Consider the following 18465-nt stretch of genomic DNA (forward strand, 5'->3'; position numbering starts at 1 on the left):
GCCAGTTTGATTCCCACTCAGGGGACATGCTAGGGTTGCAGGCCAAGTCCCCAGTTAGGGGTGTGAGAAATGCAACCCAATTGATATATCTTTCAGGCTCTGATGTTTCTCTTCCTCTCTTTCTCCCACTTTTTCCCTCTCTCTAAAAGTAAATAAATAAAATCTTTTTTTAAAGTGTGCTTTTTTAAAAAACAAGAATAATCTCTGAGTAGAATCCTTCTCACAGGTAATAGACAGTAGGGGTCTTAGCCTGCTCCACTGTACTTAGAACGCAACTTAAGTCAGATATTTTATTTCAAATAATAAAGATTTGAGTTCTTGTTACTTTTCTGTATAGCCTGAATCCTCATGTGAAATTATGGAACATGACAAAAGATGAGATAAAATATATCTAAATAGAGCTTGGTTTCCTTTATCCTAAAACATTTTACATCTGGGCTTAGTGGGTTGGGGAATCTTAAATTTAAGCCCTTCTGACCACTTATAAGTGTGATATTTCAGGCACTATCCCATATTCCCTCCAGGTTTTATGTATTGTGCATTCACTGCAGCTCTGTGATGGAAGAATAAGGTCATCAAATCATCAATCACAAATGTAACTTAGAAGTAGTTTAATATGTGTGCTGCTATTGTTCTAGGAATGGAGCAAAATTAAACTGTCTTCTACATCTCTCCCTTTAGGAACTCATATTAGAAATAAGCAAAAGAAAATATGCTAGGCTTTAGTTCAATAACCTTTGGCTTTCAAATAGAGTTACTGACATTAATCAATTAATCTGCATGCACCCTGAGGTCTGGGTTCTATAGAGATCATGTCACTCCTCCTGGTCATCAGGCATCATGGTCAAGATCAGCTGGTTCCCCACTGGTGCTGATTCCAAAGTTTGAATCCCAGAGAAATGGGAGCTGATTATTTCTCTTAAGAGTAATTTTTATCTCTGGAACATTAGCCTTTCTACCCCCAATCTGCTGAGACATGACTTTTACTCTTTTGACCTACATATGGTGTCTGTGTTGCTTGTTTGCTTATTGATTTATTTAAATAAAGTGGGTTTGCTTTTTTTTAACTCCTAAATTATGGGAGAAAATCAATAAGCCATGATATTCACAAAACTATTTTGTTCAACTGATTTGGTTCTTTAATTGAAGTCAATAACTTTCAATGTAATAACTTACCAGAAAAAATTATGGATATTTATGTAATTTTAGGATAAATTGGGTCTTTTATGGCATTATCACTAAAACAGAGGCTTAAAGGACAAGAAAACTGATGCATCTAAGTACATTAAATTTAAAAACTTGTGCCTGTCAATACATCATAACCAAAAATTAAAAGGCAAATTAATTTTAAAAATATATCTTTATCATATATAATAAAGGGATTTTATCATAAAGAGCTTTCAAAAGCAATAGTAAAAACATATGTTTTTAGTCTACACTAAGAACAGAAATAGGTAATTCGCAAAAGAAAAAATACAAACATCAAATTAATGAATAAACAAAAATTCAAAGTGACTGTTAAAATAATGAGATTGCATTTTTACTTTGTAAATAAATTATTCAATATATTTTTTTATGCCTGCTATGTGGCAGGTTGTATGCTAAGTACAGAATGTAGAGAAATGATGTGAGGGAAAATGGACATTTAATACAATGTTGGTGGGAATATAAATTAGTACAACATTTCTAAAGAGTAATTTGGGAATGTGTATTTAAAACTTTTGACCTAATAATTGTACATCTAAAAATAATCAAGAATATTTCCAAAGATTTAACTAGCTTGTTGTGCTTTACACTGTTTTTTAAAAATAACAAACCAAAACATCATGTCAGTTTCAAATGATAGAGATTGATTAAATGCATTGATAACATCTAAGCTGATCAAATAATATACAGTTACTAAAATTCATGCTGAAAAACAAAATATACTTAATAGTAAGACATAATATAAATATTAACTTTTTAAAAGATTTTATTTATTTATTTTTAGAGAGGGAAGAGAGGGAGAAAGAGAGAGAGAGAGAAACATCAATGTGCGGTTGCTGGGGGCCATGGCTTGCAACCCAGGCATGTTCCCTGACTGGGAATGGAAACTGCAATGCTTTGGTTCGCAGCCCCAGCTCAATCCACTGAGAAAATATTATCTTGATTATGTCAATAAAAATACTACATGAGACATATGCACAGAAAATATTTAAAGGGATATGTGCCAAAATATGAACAGTGTTTATCCCTATCTCTAAGTAGTAGATTATGAGTGATTCATTTTCTCAGAGTCTGGCATTGCACCTACAGATTGCACAGTGTCAAAGAATGTGTCTTTGTTGATTGCTTCGTTTGATTGCTATCGTAGGAGACGATGATGGCTTTTTACCCCACATCCATTTCCCTTTCTCTCCTTCCTGGAAACTCCAATTTTATTCAGGTTCCCATACTCTTTTAAGAAGCCTTACAGTTAGGGGAGGATAGCCCCAATCCTAGTCCCAGCAATAATTCCTGATTGGACCAAAGGCTTAGACTCTGAATAAGTGATTTTCAACCTTTTTCATTTCATGGTACACATAAACTAGTTACTAAAATTCTGCAGTGCACCAAAAAAGAGAATTTTTGCCAATCTGACAAAAACTGGGTGTAATTTTGATTCATTCACACTGGACGGCTGTTGTTCTGTTGGCTGTTGTCATTTTTTTATTTGACATCTAAGGGAAAAGAGGTCAGTGCTCCTAAATGGTCAAGTATTGCATGTTTTAAAATTCTTGCAACACACTGGTGTGCCTCTTGTGGTACACTGGTTGAAAATCACTGCTCTAAGCTAATCTTAGTTATACCAGTCCCCTTTAAAGATGAGTATGTGATCTAATATTAGTCTGAAATATGAGAGGTCTACAAGAAAGAAGGAAGGGTTCTAAGCAATTTTTTTCTACTTGTGGTTGTTATGTCCAGATGGGAAACCTAAAACTGCCAAAGTCACCTTGGATCATGAAGAGAACGAGCCTTAGAATGAGGTGGTCACTGAAGACGGCAGGGTGGAGAGTTGGGAGGCATCTAGGTCTTTGATGGTACCTTTAAGCTACTGATTCTACTGTTCCCAGAGACTCCTTATTTCTTGACTTTTTTGTTGTGGGATAATACATTTCCTTACTGTTCAAGTTTATTTGAATTGACAGTTTTGTATCTTGCAGCAAAAGGCATCCTGATCATACAGTACATGCTAGACAAAATGGAGTTTGGCAATCTTCCTGTACAGAATTTTGTTGTAGCTTAACTTCCAGGAAGAAGGAGGGAAAAATTAGGACCCAAAGGTTGTCCGAAACAGAACAGGGTCTCCTAGAATTTGAGGAACTGAGGAATTGATAAAAATTTGTTTTGGTGATATCTTCTTTGATCAGAACATGATAAAAGGAATTAAAGTTTTATTCTCCATCTAATTAAATAACTATTTCATATTTTTAAAGTCTTTCTTTTAGATAAAACTTGATTTTTGTTTGACAAAACTGTTTGAGGCAAATATAATTTTTGATTTCCAAAATTTAAAAGTAACTCACTAATTATTTAAAGTTTTACTCTTTTCTAAATCTTCTAATACATTTGTTTTTGTTTTAAGATTTTACATTTATTTATTTTTAGAGAGAGTTGGGAGGAAGGAGAAAGAGAAGGAGGGAAACATTAATGTGTGGCTGCACCCTGCGTGCCCCCAAATGGGGACCTGGCCCACAACCCAAGCATGTGCCCTGACTGGGAATTGAACCTGTGACCCTTTGGTTTGCAGGCCAGCACTCAGTCCACTGGGCTACACCAGTCAAGGCCCAATACATCTGTTTTTGAAGCACACCATTGGGAAACTATTCCAAAATTTAACTATTATAAAATTTTACTTTCATGTAGATAAATCTTTGAAGTAATCACATTGTGATTCAACGTAATTTGCTCATGAAATTTATATAGAAATAGGTAATTTTATAGAAATCTATCAAAACAAGATGAAGACTGATTATTTGGTTAAAAGTTTTAGAGGAATCGTTCAATATCTTATTAATATCTTATTATTAATATCTTATTTTGTTAGTAGAAAATACAGTTATGTGAGCTTAACTTCTTTACATTTGATGTTCCTTAGTTTCTATTGCCTTTTTGATAGCTGTTAGTATTAGTTACTGATAATTCCTTTTTATCATTCACAAAATACAGCTTGAGACTTTTGCTCAGAAAGGAAGGCTCAGGTATTAGTGAACAACTTAATTATTTCCAGGTCAGGTTCTCTACTCATATGAGCTTTCAGCTCTTGATTTTAACTACAATAATTACTGTATGTCTTTTTTGGTCATTTTGTTGGCTACTCATTTTAAAACCTGTTTTTCATAACTAGTGATATTAAAGTTTAGCATTTGAAAATTTCAATGTTTCTGTGCATTGTTTCTGGACTTGGCTTAATTTTTGAAATTTAAAGCCATTGGTTAATGATCAGAGGTCTCTGAGGTGGTCCTTTATGATACTTCTTGACCTTTGTCCATAGAGACACACCTGACCCTTCTATCTGTTGTACGCTCATTAATTGTAGCTTCACTCTTCTCTCTCCACCTAGGAAGTGGAGCTTTATAGGCATTACTTGCAATCTACAAACAGATCATTAGGCAATATTAGCATTTTTTTATAAACAACAAATTACTGGAACATTCCTCCTGTCACATCATCACACTAACATCGAATGATGCCTCATGACTCCCAGTGAAAAACATTACAATATCTTACAATGCACTGGGAAACAAAAAGGAAAAGACAAAAAATGAAGTCATCCCGCTCATATTGCAGAATAACCCTTGTTGGGACAGTAACTTAACCTCTCTATGCCTCAGTTCTCCTTACATACAAAATGAAGGCTACAAAGTCTCATGAAAGTATTTGTAAATTTAATGTTATTGTTTTGAGAGCTTCTATTCAATAAGATAAGACAATGGGCCTGGAAAAACAGGGAGAGAAGCAAATATGGAGGGCCTAAAATCAATGGCTAAGGAGCTGGATTTTTATGTATGGAGACTCGTAAAGAATATTGCAAATATCCAGAGGAGAGATCCTGAGGGTAATTGTTGTAGAAGGGCATTGGGAGGAACAGGACCAATTTAAGAAGTAAGCAGATAAGCAATTACAGAAGCAATAAGATATGTTTACTAAATGGTGTGATGAGGGAGGGGCAGGATTTGAATAGGACTTTGAAGTTTTCAGCCTGAACATCTGAAGATGCCATTAATTGAAGGGAAGCACAGGATTGCGTGCATGTATAAGTAAAGTGGTATGATGTTAAGGAATGGTTTTGTTTTGTTGTTTGAAGTGAATGTGGACACCCGTGTGTTGCTACACAGCTGGACAGTTAAAGTCGGTCTGGGACATTTCTTGCTATAAAGGAAAGTAATACTCTTGTAATGCCAGCAGTTCATTTTTATAGTGCTCAACCACCCGTGCCCTTAACTCTCAGGTACTTATTACCTCGCCAGCAGTAAAAACTTGATTACAGCCAGATTGCTGTGTGAAGGCCCTTGATTCCCGCAACTACTCTGGCAAAATATTAATTGTGATTAATTATCCTGTAGCACAATACAAAGATTAGATGATTTATTGTGGCTTCTGGAGGGCGCTTGCTTGGTTTTTCTTTGCAGCCGTCAGGCAGAGAGAACTGGACAGCTCCCGGTGTGGCGGTAAGTTCTTCCTGCGTCAGAGCGAGTCTGCCACTAGACGCACCCGGGCGTGAGTGAGTCCTGGCCTACTGGCCCTCCGACTTGGGTGCGTTGACCTTGGACACAGTGCCCCTCCTTCCTTCTTCTGCCTCATGGACCCCAGCCCCCTGCGCCCAGGCGGGGCGGGGCTGCTCCGAGGCCCCGCCCCCTCCAGCAGCCGTCTGCTCCCTCTAGATTCCCCGGTGCAGTGAGCGCCTGCGCTGGCCCTCGCCTTGGAGCAGCCATGATGGTGGGTGTTCTCTAGCAGCGCTGAGCCCCTGGCGCGCGGTGGGGGCGGTGGGCGCGGGGCAGGCGTGGGGGCCCCCACCGGCCTGGCACTAATGTCTCCCTTTGTGTCTTCCTCACTCCATCCTCTCCCCGGGTGCCGGGCCCCATCGATCCCGCAGGAAGGCCTGGACGACGGCCCCGACTTCCTCTCGGAGGAAGACCGAGGAGTAAGTTCTGCCTCTTAGCTTGTGGGATCCTCCCTCCCCGCCCTTGGACTTGGGGTGTGGTATGCGGGAGGGCCCTGGCAGCGCTGCACCCCTTCCAGCAGGCCTCCTTTCGGTTTCCTCACCGTACCGCGCACCGCCCTCCTGCAGGCCTTCCTCCTTCGGGGACCCGCAGCCGCTCTTATCCCTGACCCCAGCTCGGACCCTGTGGTGGAATTCCTCCCCTTCCCAGCTGGGGTGCAGGTGGGGAAGTGGAATCTGGAGTCGGACCCTGGCCTTCTTCCTTCACCACTTTGGGGGCTATGAAAACCCATCTTCAGACCTTCCGGGCGGCACCCTCAATGTCCCCTGTGGATCTCAAATCCGCTCCCGCCCAGCCTTCATTCTTTCTGTAACATAATAGTACAGGTTTGTTCTTAATTATTCTTTGCGAGAGATATTACAGTCACCGAATCTTAACTCTTCTCCAGTATCCTACCATATTTTCCAAGTGCTTATATCCCACAGTATGTAGCCCACGTTACTTAATATCCAAAATAAACACCTTTTGCAGAGTTACCTTGGTGTTATTTTGAGGCGAATTGCATTCCGCTTCAGAAAGGACGTTCGGGGCTCCGATTTCTCCCTCCCACTCTTTGCCCCCATTTGCCTTGGCTGAACGCTGGTAATCTTTATAGTGCCTTGTACAAGTGAGCACTTGAAAAATACTGGTATGTGGTGATTGAGGCTCAGCAAAGTTCCATGATTCCCTCACATTTAACAGCCTGCACTTCAGTTTTCCATTTTGCTTTTACTTATTCATCTTAGGTAATATGAGAGACCCATCTATTAGTCGATTTTTGGCAGATGATAAATATTCTTTTAGAATTTTTTTTAAATAAGATATAAGGTAGTATTCTCTAATGACCTTTATAAAGCTTTCAAATGCTGAGACAGATGCAGATGGTACTGCATACTTTTACTTGATAAATGATGAATTAATTTCTCAGTTTACACAAAAGCACCATTTAAAATTTTTAGTGCAAAAACATATAGGATTTGTGGTTATTTCTGAAAGTTGTAGTTTCTGATTAATTTTAAAATGTGTGTTTGTGCAAAAGTGTATATATATCTTCTGGGATAAGACAGTAGACTTGCAGGCTGTATTTTGAATTTTAAGTAGGGGAAACCAGCAGAGTTCTTCAGTGAAAGGAAACTAATTGATTATAACATCAACTGAGTTTTCTAAATATAAAGCATATGGCCTTTTCTTATTATTTTTTTAATCCTCACCAATGATATGTTTTTATCGATTTTTGAGAGAGAGAGAGAGAGAGAGAGAGAAACATCTATGTGAAAGAGAAACATTAATTGGTTGCCTCCTGTATGAATCCTGACTGGGATCAAACCTGCACAATCTTTTGGTGTACAGGAGGATGCTCCAACCAACTGAGCCACCCGGCCAGGGCTGGCCTTTTCTTTTTTTAGATAACAACTGTGGCTTATTTTTGTGGTCTACCAGGAAACAGGATTGGCTTCCTTGTAAAAAATCTGACTAATGTTCAGTAAAAGTATTAATTTTTTAGTATTTATGTTGATATAGAGTATTTTCCAGTAAACATTTGTGTTCCTGGCTTTATGCCTTAGGTAAGAATTACTTATGGAACTGAAACCATTTAAGTAATGTGTCCAAAAATGTTTTCTATATATGATAAAATTAAAGGGAGAGGAGGACAAAGAACATGCCTGACCAAGAGGTTCTTGTAGAATCTTGTGGTTGAAAGCTTTAATGCACAAATGGAAAACATTGCCATATATTAGAAAGCATTTAGAAGACCATGATGAATATGGGTACATGCCCAGATCTTTCTTATTTTTGACCTGTGGAACAGGTTGAATCATAATAATTCTAGATGGGCACTGTCTAAGCATTTTTTATTATATTGTCTCATCATCCTTGTGAAGATTTTAATATTCCTGTTTTACAGATGAGAAATCTGAACCCCAAAGAAAGTAAGTCTCAGGTCACATGGCCAGTGTAGGAGTAGGAGAAGTGGACTTCAAACCTATGTTTCTTTATTTTTTAAAGATTTTATTTATTTATTTTTAGAGAGATGGGAGAAGGAGAGAAACACTAATATGTGGTTCCCTCTGGAGTGCCCCTACTAGGGACCTGGCCGCAACCCAGGCATGTGTCTTGAACTGGGAATTGAACCTGCGACCCTTTGGTTCACAGGCCAGCACTCAATCCACTGAGCCACCTCAGCCAGGCTCAAACCTGGGTTTTTGACATCAGAGCCAGTGCATATATTTCTCAAAGTGGCCTTGAAACACTTGCATCAGAATCACTTTGGATGTTAGAAAAACAAGTTTCTGGCTCTGTTCCCTAGTAAATCAGTCTCTTGAAGGGGGAGGAGGACAGAAGACTACTTTTTAAACAAGAACCCAAGAAGATTCCATTGTGCCCTGGAGTTTGATTACAGCTGCACAAAGTTATCCTGCTATTTCCTCGTTTCAGGAATAGAAATAGCTAGCCTTTTAAATTTCCTTGTATTGTGCTTGTTCTGATAGAAATAGATTGCCATAATGAGAACTTTTAGATATTGCACTTATAGTTTAGATTACCTTGGTCAGCCTTTTAATAGAGTCTTGATAGAGAAAAAGCATAAAGTGCACATTTGATATGAATTGCAGAGGGAACGGTATGGATTCAAAAATAATGATATAAGCATTTCATCAGAGCAGCGAGTAAGCAGAATTAAAGTCAATATGTTTAAATAAATTTTTAAGGAGCTTTAGATTTTCATCATGATATTTGAGATAAAGAATCTTACAGCCTTAAGAAAATATTGTTTTGTGAGAAACTTAAAAGACAGACTTTAAGAATACACAATATTGAAAATTATTGGCCACTTTTTAATCTCTTCAGCCATACCTTTACATAATAGGGCATTTTTTCCCAAACAAATAAACATTATTAGGAAACAAATGAGCCCTTTGAACTGGACACATTTGCTCTGATGTGCCTATTAAATAAGAGCGGGCGGGTGCCAGTGTGATACCATGATTCTCTTAGCATTTGATTTGAATTTAAGTATATTGTTTCAAAATTACTTCAGGTGGAGTAGCCGCATGTCTTCTGGACTCCTAGCCTTGTTCCTCCCTCTGTATTCCTTATCTTCATAATGTCATAATTTTCCAGTTGTGCAAGCAAAAAACCTCAGAATCATATCTTCTATCCCCATATCAGAACATGCACTGAGGCACCTCAGAAATGTCATGTATCCTGCCTTTCATTTGCATGGCCCCAGTTAAGGTCCTTACCTGTCATTGGTCGGTGTCCAGTCTTACTACTTTCCAATCCAGGCTTTGCAAATCATATAGCTCCACTAGCCAAAAGGACTTAATGGACCCAATTCTTTTTGCAACAAGGTCCAAATTCCCTAGGCTAGAATTAAACACTATTTATAACCCTTTCAAGGCTGACTTCATTTCTCAGTATTTTCTCCAGACACACACTTCAGGCATACTCTAATCTACTTGTCACTGCCCAGACACCTCTTTTTGCACTTTGTTGTCTGCTTTATGCATGGTTTTCAGTGTTGTGAAACTGCATGTTTCCTTAATTTTTTTTCCTCTTGAAATTTGACTTTCAAGACTCGGCCTGGATGTTTGCATTTTCTTTTGTACCTGCACAGCATTTAGCTTGAACATATTGTACACTTACTCGTAGTTATTTTAGATAAAAATGTGACATAGATTCTGTTGGCAGAGGAAAATTCTTGTCTTGTGACCATCACAGTGTAACAAGGGACTTAAGTGCAATAGGAGCACAAAGGAGAGAGTGCTTAACTTTGTTGGAGGTGGAATAGTGAAGATAAAATGATAACTATACACTGATAAAACATTTACTGCATGTCAGGGACCTTCCATATATTAATTCTCATTCCTGCGAAGTAGCTGCTACTATTATTCCTACTTTGGAAAGGAAAGCTGGGGTAACACAGATTAGCTTGCCCAAGATCACATAGCCAGTACAAACTGGAATCAAACTCAGGCATTCCAACTCCAAGTCTTGGGCTCTTAACCACTATTCTATAACCTAATGGAGTGAAGCCTTAAATGGTTGATCAGGAATTTTGTAGGTTCTCAGGGTAGAGGAATGCTTGCCTGAAGAGAGCATAGCATGTGTAGATAATTTGGTCCTACCTGGAGTACTTGTTCTTACTGGAAGCAGGGTAAATATTAATACTATATAAAGGATAAAGTGCATAATGATAAAGGCTCCAGGCAGGGGAGACCTTCTGAGGTATTTTAACCTGGAAAGATTTATGCCCAGGTGAAATAGCATTGTAAATTACTCTGATGTTGGTGGTGGATTGATTCTTCCTTTTAGAAAGCAGAGAAACCAGTCAGCAGGTATTACAACAGTGCAAATGAGCTAGAACTAAGGCAGTGGAAGAGGGGATGGAGGTTTAGGAGATAGAATTGACAGGGCATAATGACAATAATACATGAACTGGGCATAGGAGAAGGAGAAAATGAGGGATGTAGAAGAACAGAGTTAGAAGGTAGATAATAAGTTTGGTTTTAGATACGCTGACTTTCAAGTACCTATGAGGCATCTAATCTCTTCCCTGCTAAACTAGAATGTCAGGTCTGTAAGGGTGAGGATTGTGTCTTTTCATTGTTCTATCGCTAGCACTTAGGATAGTGGCTGGCACGTTGAAGGCATTCAGTTGTTTAATTGAATACACCCAGGTGGATATGTCTGCTTGGTAACTTGAAATTGTGAGTAGGAACTTAGAATACGAGTTGAGTTGAAGATACAAATTTAGGAGTTATAGTCAAGAATGGCTGAGATTTCCAAGGCTAGATAGCACCCAGGGGAAACCAGCCTTTAAGGTCCGAGGGGAAGAAATAGGCTAGTTGGCAGGACTGCAGAACATAGGAGCAGAATGAGAGGAGTCCCCAGAAGTTAAAAGAGTTACAAAGCAGTGGTCAGAATGATCACCAATGCAGAATAATGCAGCAAGGTCAAGAAGACTGAAGAATAACTGGATGTGGAAATTAGGTACTCACTATGTGAGGGTTTTGTGAGATCAAGGGTACCTTGGGAGAGAAGTGCATGAGCAGGTCCTGGAGCAGACAGAAAGATTAAATGCTCAGGTGGACAGACATTTCAGCCCTCCACAGGACACCACTTCTGAGAATGTGGAGGAGATGATGAGGCTAGATTTACTTGTGGAACCGTTTATTGATGTGTCTGAGGGAAAAACAGCTGCTAGTGTTTATTTCTTTGAGGTGTGGGAAGCCAGGTCACTTGTTGAGCGTGGGGATGGAAATGTGGTAAAGGTTTGAGGTGGTAAAAGTTCGGAGTAGTTGCTAAAGGGAATCAGAAGGGGAGCTGGTAGGGAGTGGTGGGAAAATGAAGACAACTGTACTTGAACAACAATAAAATAAAGTTATGAAAAAAAGGAGAGCTGAGCAGATGTGCTCTGGATTGTTGAATAGTTATAAGAGCCTAATGTAATTTGGAGACACTTAATTTACAGTACAAATAATTATGACTTTTCTCTAGCCACACTCAGCAGCTCAAAAGAAAACATTAGTGGTCATCTAATCCTGAGTGTGGGAATTTGCCAGCCAGGTATGGCAGAAGAGCAGTGTGAGTTGATAGGACTAGTAAGAAAGGTGTTGTAGTGACATGTGAGTGGACTGGAAAAGAAGGGAAGCAACAGGGGGGTTAACAGACTGGAAGTACATGGAAAGGTCACAGGACTAGAGGGATTGATAAGGTAAAATTGTACACATAGTAAAAGTGGTGAAAGACTATTTTATTACACAATATTGTCTTCCTCACTACAAATAGATTTCTTGAAGGCAATGGGTTTTTTTTTTTTGATTGTTTACCTTACACCCTCCATAATGCCTAGGACAGTTGTTTGCAAATAACTGCTAAAAAAAAAGTTTATTGAATAAAGTCATATTAGTATATTGTCTAAAGAGTAAAGGGTTATATATATACTGTCAGTAATATAACTGTGACTTGGAGGGAATGCATAGCTAACTACCATTAGTACTACCCTGGTAATGTTTTATTGTTTCTGGTATGGTCTGTGAGGGGAAATCTGGTTGCAAACACCAGTTGTGACTTTTCTCTAGCCACCTTCAGCTTCTCAAAATGTAAGAGCAAAGTTGATGGTACAGTTGATCCTAAATGTGGGACTTTGCAAGTCACTTATGGCAAAAGAGCAATGGGAGTTGATGAAACCAGCAGGGAAGACATTGGAATGACCTATCATGTGACCCTAGAAAGTTTTGTTGTACCTGGTATGGTATATGAATGGCAATCTGGTTGCAAATACCAGTTTCCAGAAAATGTATGTGTAATCAACCATTGGTTTGACTACTGGGTGTACAGAAGATAGAGTAATAATGTAAATGATATATTACAGGACTTTAGAAATCATAACTGCTCTAGGAGTTAAATAAGTACTGGGCCTGAAATAGTGAAATTAATGGAATTTACTTCTGTCTGTGGCATGGATTTTTGAATTGATAGTATCATTACCTGAAAATACTTTCTTAGCCTTGTTATGGCTATCACTTTTCTTTCTACTCATCCTTTCCATTCAACAAATATTTGTTGAGGGCTCTCCCTGGGAATATAGCAATGAACAAAACAAACAAAAATCTTTGTCTTCATAGAACTGACATTCTAGTCAGGGAAAACCATTAAAAAACAATAAATAAGATATAATAGATGGTGAACAAGTGCTATGAAAAATGAAGGGAGGGCTCAGAATTGTTGAGGGGGTGGGACGTGAGTTGCAGTTTTAGATATAGGGTCACCAGGCAAAGCCTTCTTGAGGTGACATTTCAGTGAAGACTTGAAGGAAATGAGGGAGTGAGCCATGTAGATAGGCATCTGGGGGCCAAATGTTCCAGGTAGAGGGAACAGTAAGTGCAAAGACTGCTGAAGTGGCAGCATGTCTGAGTTCAAGGGACAGGCCATATCAGCCAGAGGAGTAGCAGCTTAGTCTGAGACCCCAGATACGATGCTGCTACCATAGCAGCATGTCAGATGCAAATTATATAGGGCTTGTAGATCCACTGTAAGGACTTTGGCTTTTCTCCAAGCAAGAACCTCTTAGATTTTGAGCAGATGAATAATTTCTAGTTTAATGGATTGTTCTGGTAGCCCTCTCTATAAGGGATAGATTGAAGAGGGAAAAGGGCAGAAGCAAGAGATCAATTGGGAGGCTGTTGTAATAGTAATTTTTCTTTACTTTTTCCTCTGTTATCCATCCATCTTTATATATTTGCTCTTCTGGCAAAAGATAAACTAATTTTAGAAATGATTCTAAGGTAGATACTTTATTTTTTTGTAAATTAAGGATTTTATTTATTTATTTTTAGAGAGAGGGGAAGGGAGGGAGGGAGACAGCAGTGCGTCAATATGTGTGAGAGACACATACATTAGTTGACTCTCACATCCCCCACCTGTGAACCTGGTCTGGAACCCATGCATATGCCCTGACTGGGAGTGGAACCAGCGACCTTTCAATTCGCAGGTCTGTGCTCAATCCACTGAGCCACACCAGCCAGGGCCTCTGGTAGATGCTTTTGAGTAAATGAGTCAGTGTAATAAGCTAGTAGTGAATGTCTTTTTTACTAAATAAATACTTGGAGAGAATTATTCTATTGACAATAGGGCAGTGTCTTTAAATCATTTTTCTAATGATACTGTATTTGTGTTGCTTAATCCGTTTTCTCTTCTAGTTTCTCCCTCTCTTTTTCTTTAATCCTCATCCAAGGACATTTTTTCATTGCTTTGAGAGAGAGAGAGAGAGAAGCATTGATGTGAAAGAGAAACATCAATTGGTTGCCTCTTGTAGACTCACCCACCGGGGATTGAACTTGCAACCTAGTCATGTGCCCTGACTGGAAATTGAACCCACAACCTTTTGGTGTACCAGCCAGGGCTAGTCTTTTTCTTGACCTTGACACAAGTGTTTAACCTAGTTGGTCTCTGGCAAAAGAAAGTACAATGTTTATTGGCCCAGATAAAGATTAAATCAGTGACTAGTCTAATTAGAATTTCCTCAAACGGACCTCACTAGTTATAGAAAGTTAATTAAGTGTTGGTGAATCACAAGTTCTTTGCTTTGATTTTTTTTCCCCTAATAAAAATGCTCTGTGCCCTGACTGGTGTGACTCAGTGGATTGAGTGCTGGCTTGCAAACCAAAAAGGTCTCTGGTTCGATTCCTAGTCAGGGCACATGCCTGGGTTGCAGGCTGGGTCCCAGGTAGGGGGTGTGAAAGAGGCAACCAACTGATATTTTTCTCAAGTGTCTGTGTTTCAAAGAAAAAAAAATGCTCTAAAATCATTGACTTTTCTTTAAACAGAAAAAAATCTGCCATATATTTTATGTAATTAACACTAAATATACAATATGATTTTATCAAATGTAGGGTACAATTGATTGGAAGATATATTTTCTTTTATACCACTAAGGGAAAAAAAGCCAGTTAAACTGTGATTTGTATCAATTGCAAGGCATTTCTATTTCACATTTGTTAAAATGTGACAAATATGCATCTAGAATTTAAGAAATAAAATAGCAGGTTTAGCTTTTAGTGGAATTTTTGTATTGATGTGGAGATTATTTTATTATATTGGCTGGCTTTATGACTCCCTTTTATAAATCCCAAAATCCTTAATTTAATCTCACCTGCAGTAGTCCTTTTTTTTTTTTTTTTTACCAAATAAGGTATCATCCACAGGTTCCAAGGATGTGTGTGGGTATTTTGAGGGGGAGCCTGAATATGAGTAAATAGAAAAAAGAAAACAGTTTTCTTAAACTAGGATTATGGTAATGGGTTGGAGAAGAGGTACGAAGAGGTATGAAGACCTAAATAAAACTAAACAGAAGCAAGAACACCAAAAAACAAAGTATTCTCTAATGTTTCCAATACTGGAAAGGCAGTGAGATAATGGAAAATGAAAAAGAAAACTTCTTTGTAATTCCAGTCAACTTTTTATTTCATTTCTTTTGTCAGACTGGGCTACGTGTAGCAATGAGTATGATAACAATGTTTTACTTTTTAAAGTATATTTTATTGTTCGATTCCCAGCCAGGGCATATGCCTGGGCTGCAGGCCACGGCCCCCAGCAACCGCACATTCATGTTTTTCTCTCTCTCTCTTTCTCCCTCCCTTCCCTCTCTAAAATAAGTAAATAAATAAATAAGTCTTTAAAAAATCTAACTTTAAAAAAATATTTTATTGATTATGCTATTACAGTTGTCCCATGTTTTTTCTCTCCTTTCTCCCCCTCTGCCCTGCATCCCCCCATCCCTCCAGCATCCCCCCCCAACTTAGTTCATGCTCATGGGTTGTGCATATAAGTTCTTTGGCTTCTTCAATTCCTATACTACTCTTAACCTCCCCCATCCTCCCCCCTCCACCTTTCCACTGGTAACCTTCCATGTAATCTCCATTTCTGTGATTCTGTTCCCATTCTAGTTTGCTTAGTTTGTTTTTGTTTCTTTGGTTTTTTTAGGTCCAGTTGTTTATAGTTTTGAGTTTGTCATTTTACTGTTTATATATTTCTTAAAGATTTTGTTTATTTATTTTTAGAGAGAGGAGAAGGGAAGAAGAGAGGGAGAGAAACATCAATGTGTTGTTGCCTCTCACATGCCCCATACTGGGGACCAGGCCTGCAAGCCAGGCATGTGCTCTGACTGGGAACTGAACCGGGGACCCTTTGGTTTGCAGGCCCGCGCTCAATCTACTGAGCTATACCAGCCAAGACCATTGTTCATATTTTTGATCATCTTTTTTTTCTCTTAAATGTCCCTTTAACATTTCATATAATAAGGGCTTGGTAATGATGAGCTCCTTTAGCTTTACCTTCTCTGGGAAGCACTTTATCTGCCCTTGCATTCTAAATGATAGCTTTGCTGGATACAGTAATCTTGGATGTAGGTCCTTGCCTTTTATGACTTGGAATACTTCTTTCCAGCCCCTTCTTGCCTGTAAGGTCTCTTTTGAAAAATCAGCTGATAGTCTAATGGGAACTCCTTTGTAGGTAACTCTCCTTTTCTCTTGCTGCCTTTAAGATTCTCTCCTTGTCTTTAATTTTGGGTAATTTAATTATGATGTATCTTGGTGTATTTCTCCTTAGATCCAACTTCTTTGGGACTCTGAACTTCTTTGGCTTATATGTCTATTTCCTTTGCCAGTGTGGGGAAGTTTTCCTTCCTTATTTTTTCAAATAAGTTTTCAATTTCTTTCTGTTCCTCTTCTCCTTCTGGCACCCCTATGATTCAGATGTTGGAACATTTAAAGGTGTCCCAGAGGGTCCTAAGCCTCTCCTCATTTTGTTAAATTCTTGTTTCCTCAATCTGTTCTGGTTGAAAGTTTATTTCTTTCTTTTGTTCCATGTCATTGAGTCCCGGTTTCCTTCCCTTCACTGTTGGTTCCCTGTATATTTTTATTTCACTTTGTATAGCCTTCACTTCTTCCTCTATTTTGCAACTATACTCAATGATTTCTGTGAGCATCATGATTACCAGTGTTTTGAACTCTGCATCTGATAGGTTGGCTTTCTCCTTATCCTTTCGTTCTTTTTCTGGTGTTTTGATTTGTTTTTTCCATTTGGGCCATATTTCTTTGTCTCAGCACACCCATTACCTTTTAAGGGGTGGAGCCTTAGGTATTCCCCAGGGTGGGGCAACCCACTTTGCTGCAGTGTTGTGATGCTGTATGTGGGGGAGGGGTCGGAGAGGGAACAATGCTGCTTGTTCAGCTCTCACTGCTTTTAGTCAGTTACCCCGCTTCCCACAAGGGGATTGTGCTCTTTCAGGTGCTGCCCTGGTGTTGATTCCCAGGTGGGTGGACTTGTGTATGTTCTAGGATCCTATGGGCCCCTCCAGTGGGCTCTTCTGTGAGACTAGGAGTTTCTTCTGCCGCCACAAGCCCTCCAGGTTTTTACAGCCAGAGGTTTTGAGGCTTCAGTTTCCCAAGCTGAAACCCTGGGTTGCATGGTGTGTCTTGTTTCCCAGTTGTTCCTCCTGGCGTACCCACACATGAATGTGGGATCACCTGGTCCGCCAGCCATCGCCTCATGCCCAGTTGGCCAGTCACTGCCTTGCTTCATGTTGTCTCTGCCCGGCTGTCCATTTCCACCTTTCCTTCCAGTCTGGATGAATATCTCTTTAACTCCTTGGTTATCCGACTTCCATACAGTTTGATTTTCTGGTAGTTCTGGTTGTTTTTTGTTTTTAAGTTGGTTGTTATCCTTCTTTTGGTTATGTGAGGAAGCAAAGCATATCTACCTACAGTTCCATCTTGGCCTGATCCAATACTAGTTTTTTGTACATCATTTTTAAATGGGCTGGGTGGAGGTAGACAAAGGGAGAAAAATTTGAGACAGTTATAATAGCAAGAAACAATAAAATGCAAAAAACCCCCACAAACTTTGCAATAAAAAATACTGATAGAAATTTAACTTAAACTTATTAAAGTTATCAGTAAAATTTATATTAAATGCCATCATAGTATCATGCAAATTAAGTAGTGATTAATTTCTTCTATGTCTCTTTTTTTTTAATATTTTATTTATTTATTTTTAGAGAGGGAAGGGAGGGAGATAGAGAGAGAGAGAAACATCAATGTGCAGTTGCTGGGGGGTCTGACCTGCAACCCAGGAATGTACCCTGGCTGGGAATCGAACCTAGGACACCCTTCTATGTCTCTTAAGTTTGATTTTATATAATGGTATTTATCTTTAAAAGCATCCACTCAGTCTAGGACCAATAGTGCAAAACATGAAATAGAATGTTACTTTTTTCATTACTAATAAAGTTAACTTTATTTAATGAAAAACTTAAAACTAATCTTTTAATAAGTTACAGGATTTCTGTTTAAAGAAGGTTTTGCCTGTTTATAAAAGTAATACATGCGTATTTTGGACAATTGAGAGAATAAAGAAATATATAAAAAGAAAATCCACTGCTATTCACATAAGCAATTTATATATACATTTTAAATATATAATTATGCTTATAGAATATAAATAGTTTTGTTACCAGCATTTTTTCCATTTACTCTGTAAATGAAATTTGAAATGCTAATGACCAGGTGAGATCATCAGTATAAGTTCTGGGTTTTAACAACTGGAGCAATTGAAGCAAGCTAGTTAATTAGACTTTAAATATTTTATATCTTTGTAGCTGGCTGAGACTTATTTTCTGTTTTAGTGTATTTGATTCTTTTGTAAGTTTCAAAATTACCCAACCATGTTAGAATGCTTATTT

At 38.5% G+C, this 18465-nt stretch overlaps 1 protein-coding gene across 2 annotated transcripts in view; it reads left to right on the forward strand.

The window, feature by feature from the left end:
* Positions 1-5838: 5838 nt before the first annotated feature.
* Positions 5839-18465, forward strand: part of SNX6 (sorting nexin 6) — a 68122-nt gene continuing 55495 nt past the window's right edge. Inside the window, exons 1-2 of one of the 2 annotated variants that reach the window (XM_028506600.2) lie at positions 5839-5958; positions 6116-6163. In XM_028506600.2, coding sequence (XP_028362401.1) covers positions 5953-5958; positions 6116-6163 — 54 coding nt within the window. In that variant the 5' untranslated portion in view covers positions 5839-5952. Of the gene's footprint in view, positions 5959-6002; positions 6164-18465 lie in introns of those variants that run through there. The other variant, XM_028506599.2, reaches the window with a different exon arrangement.

This window comes from Phyllostomus discolor, chromosome 1 (genome assembly GCF_004126475.2).
Source record: "Phyllostomus discolor isolate MPI-MPIP mPhyDis1 chromosome 1, mPhyDis1.pri.v3, whole genome shotgun sequence".
Classification (NCBI taxonomy): domain Eukaryota; kingdom Metazoa; phylum Chordata; class Mammalia; order Chiroptera; family Phyllostomidae; genus Phyllostomus; species Phyllostomus discolor.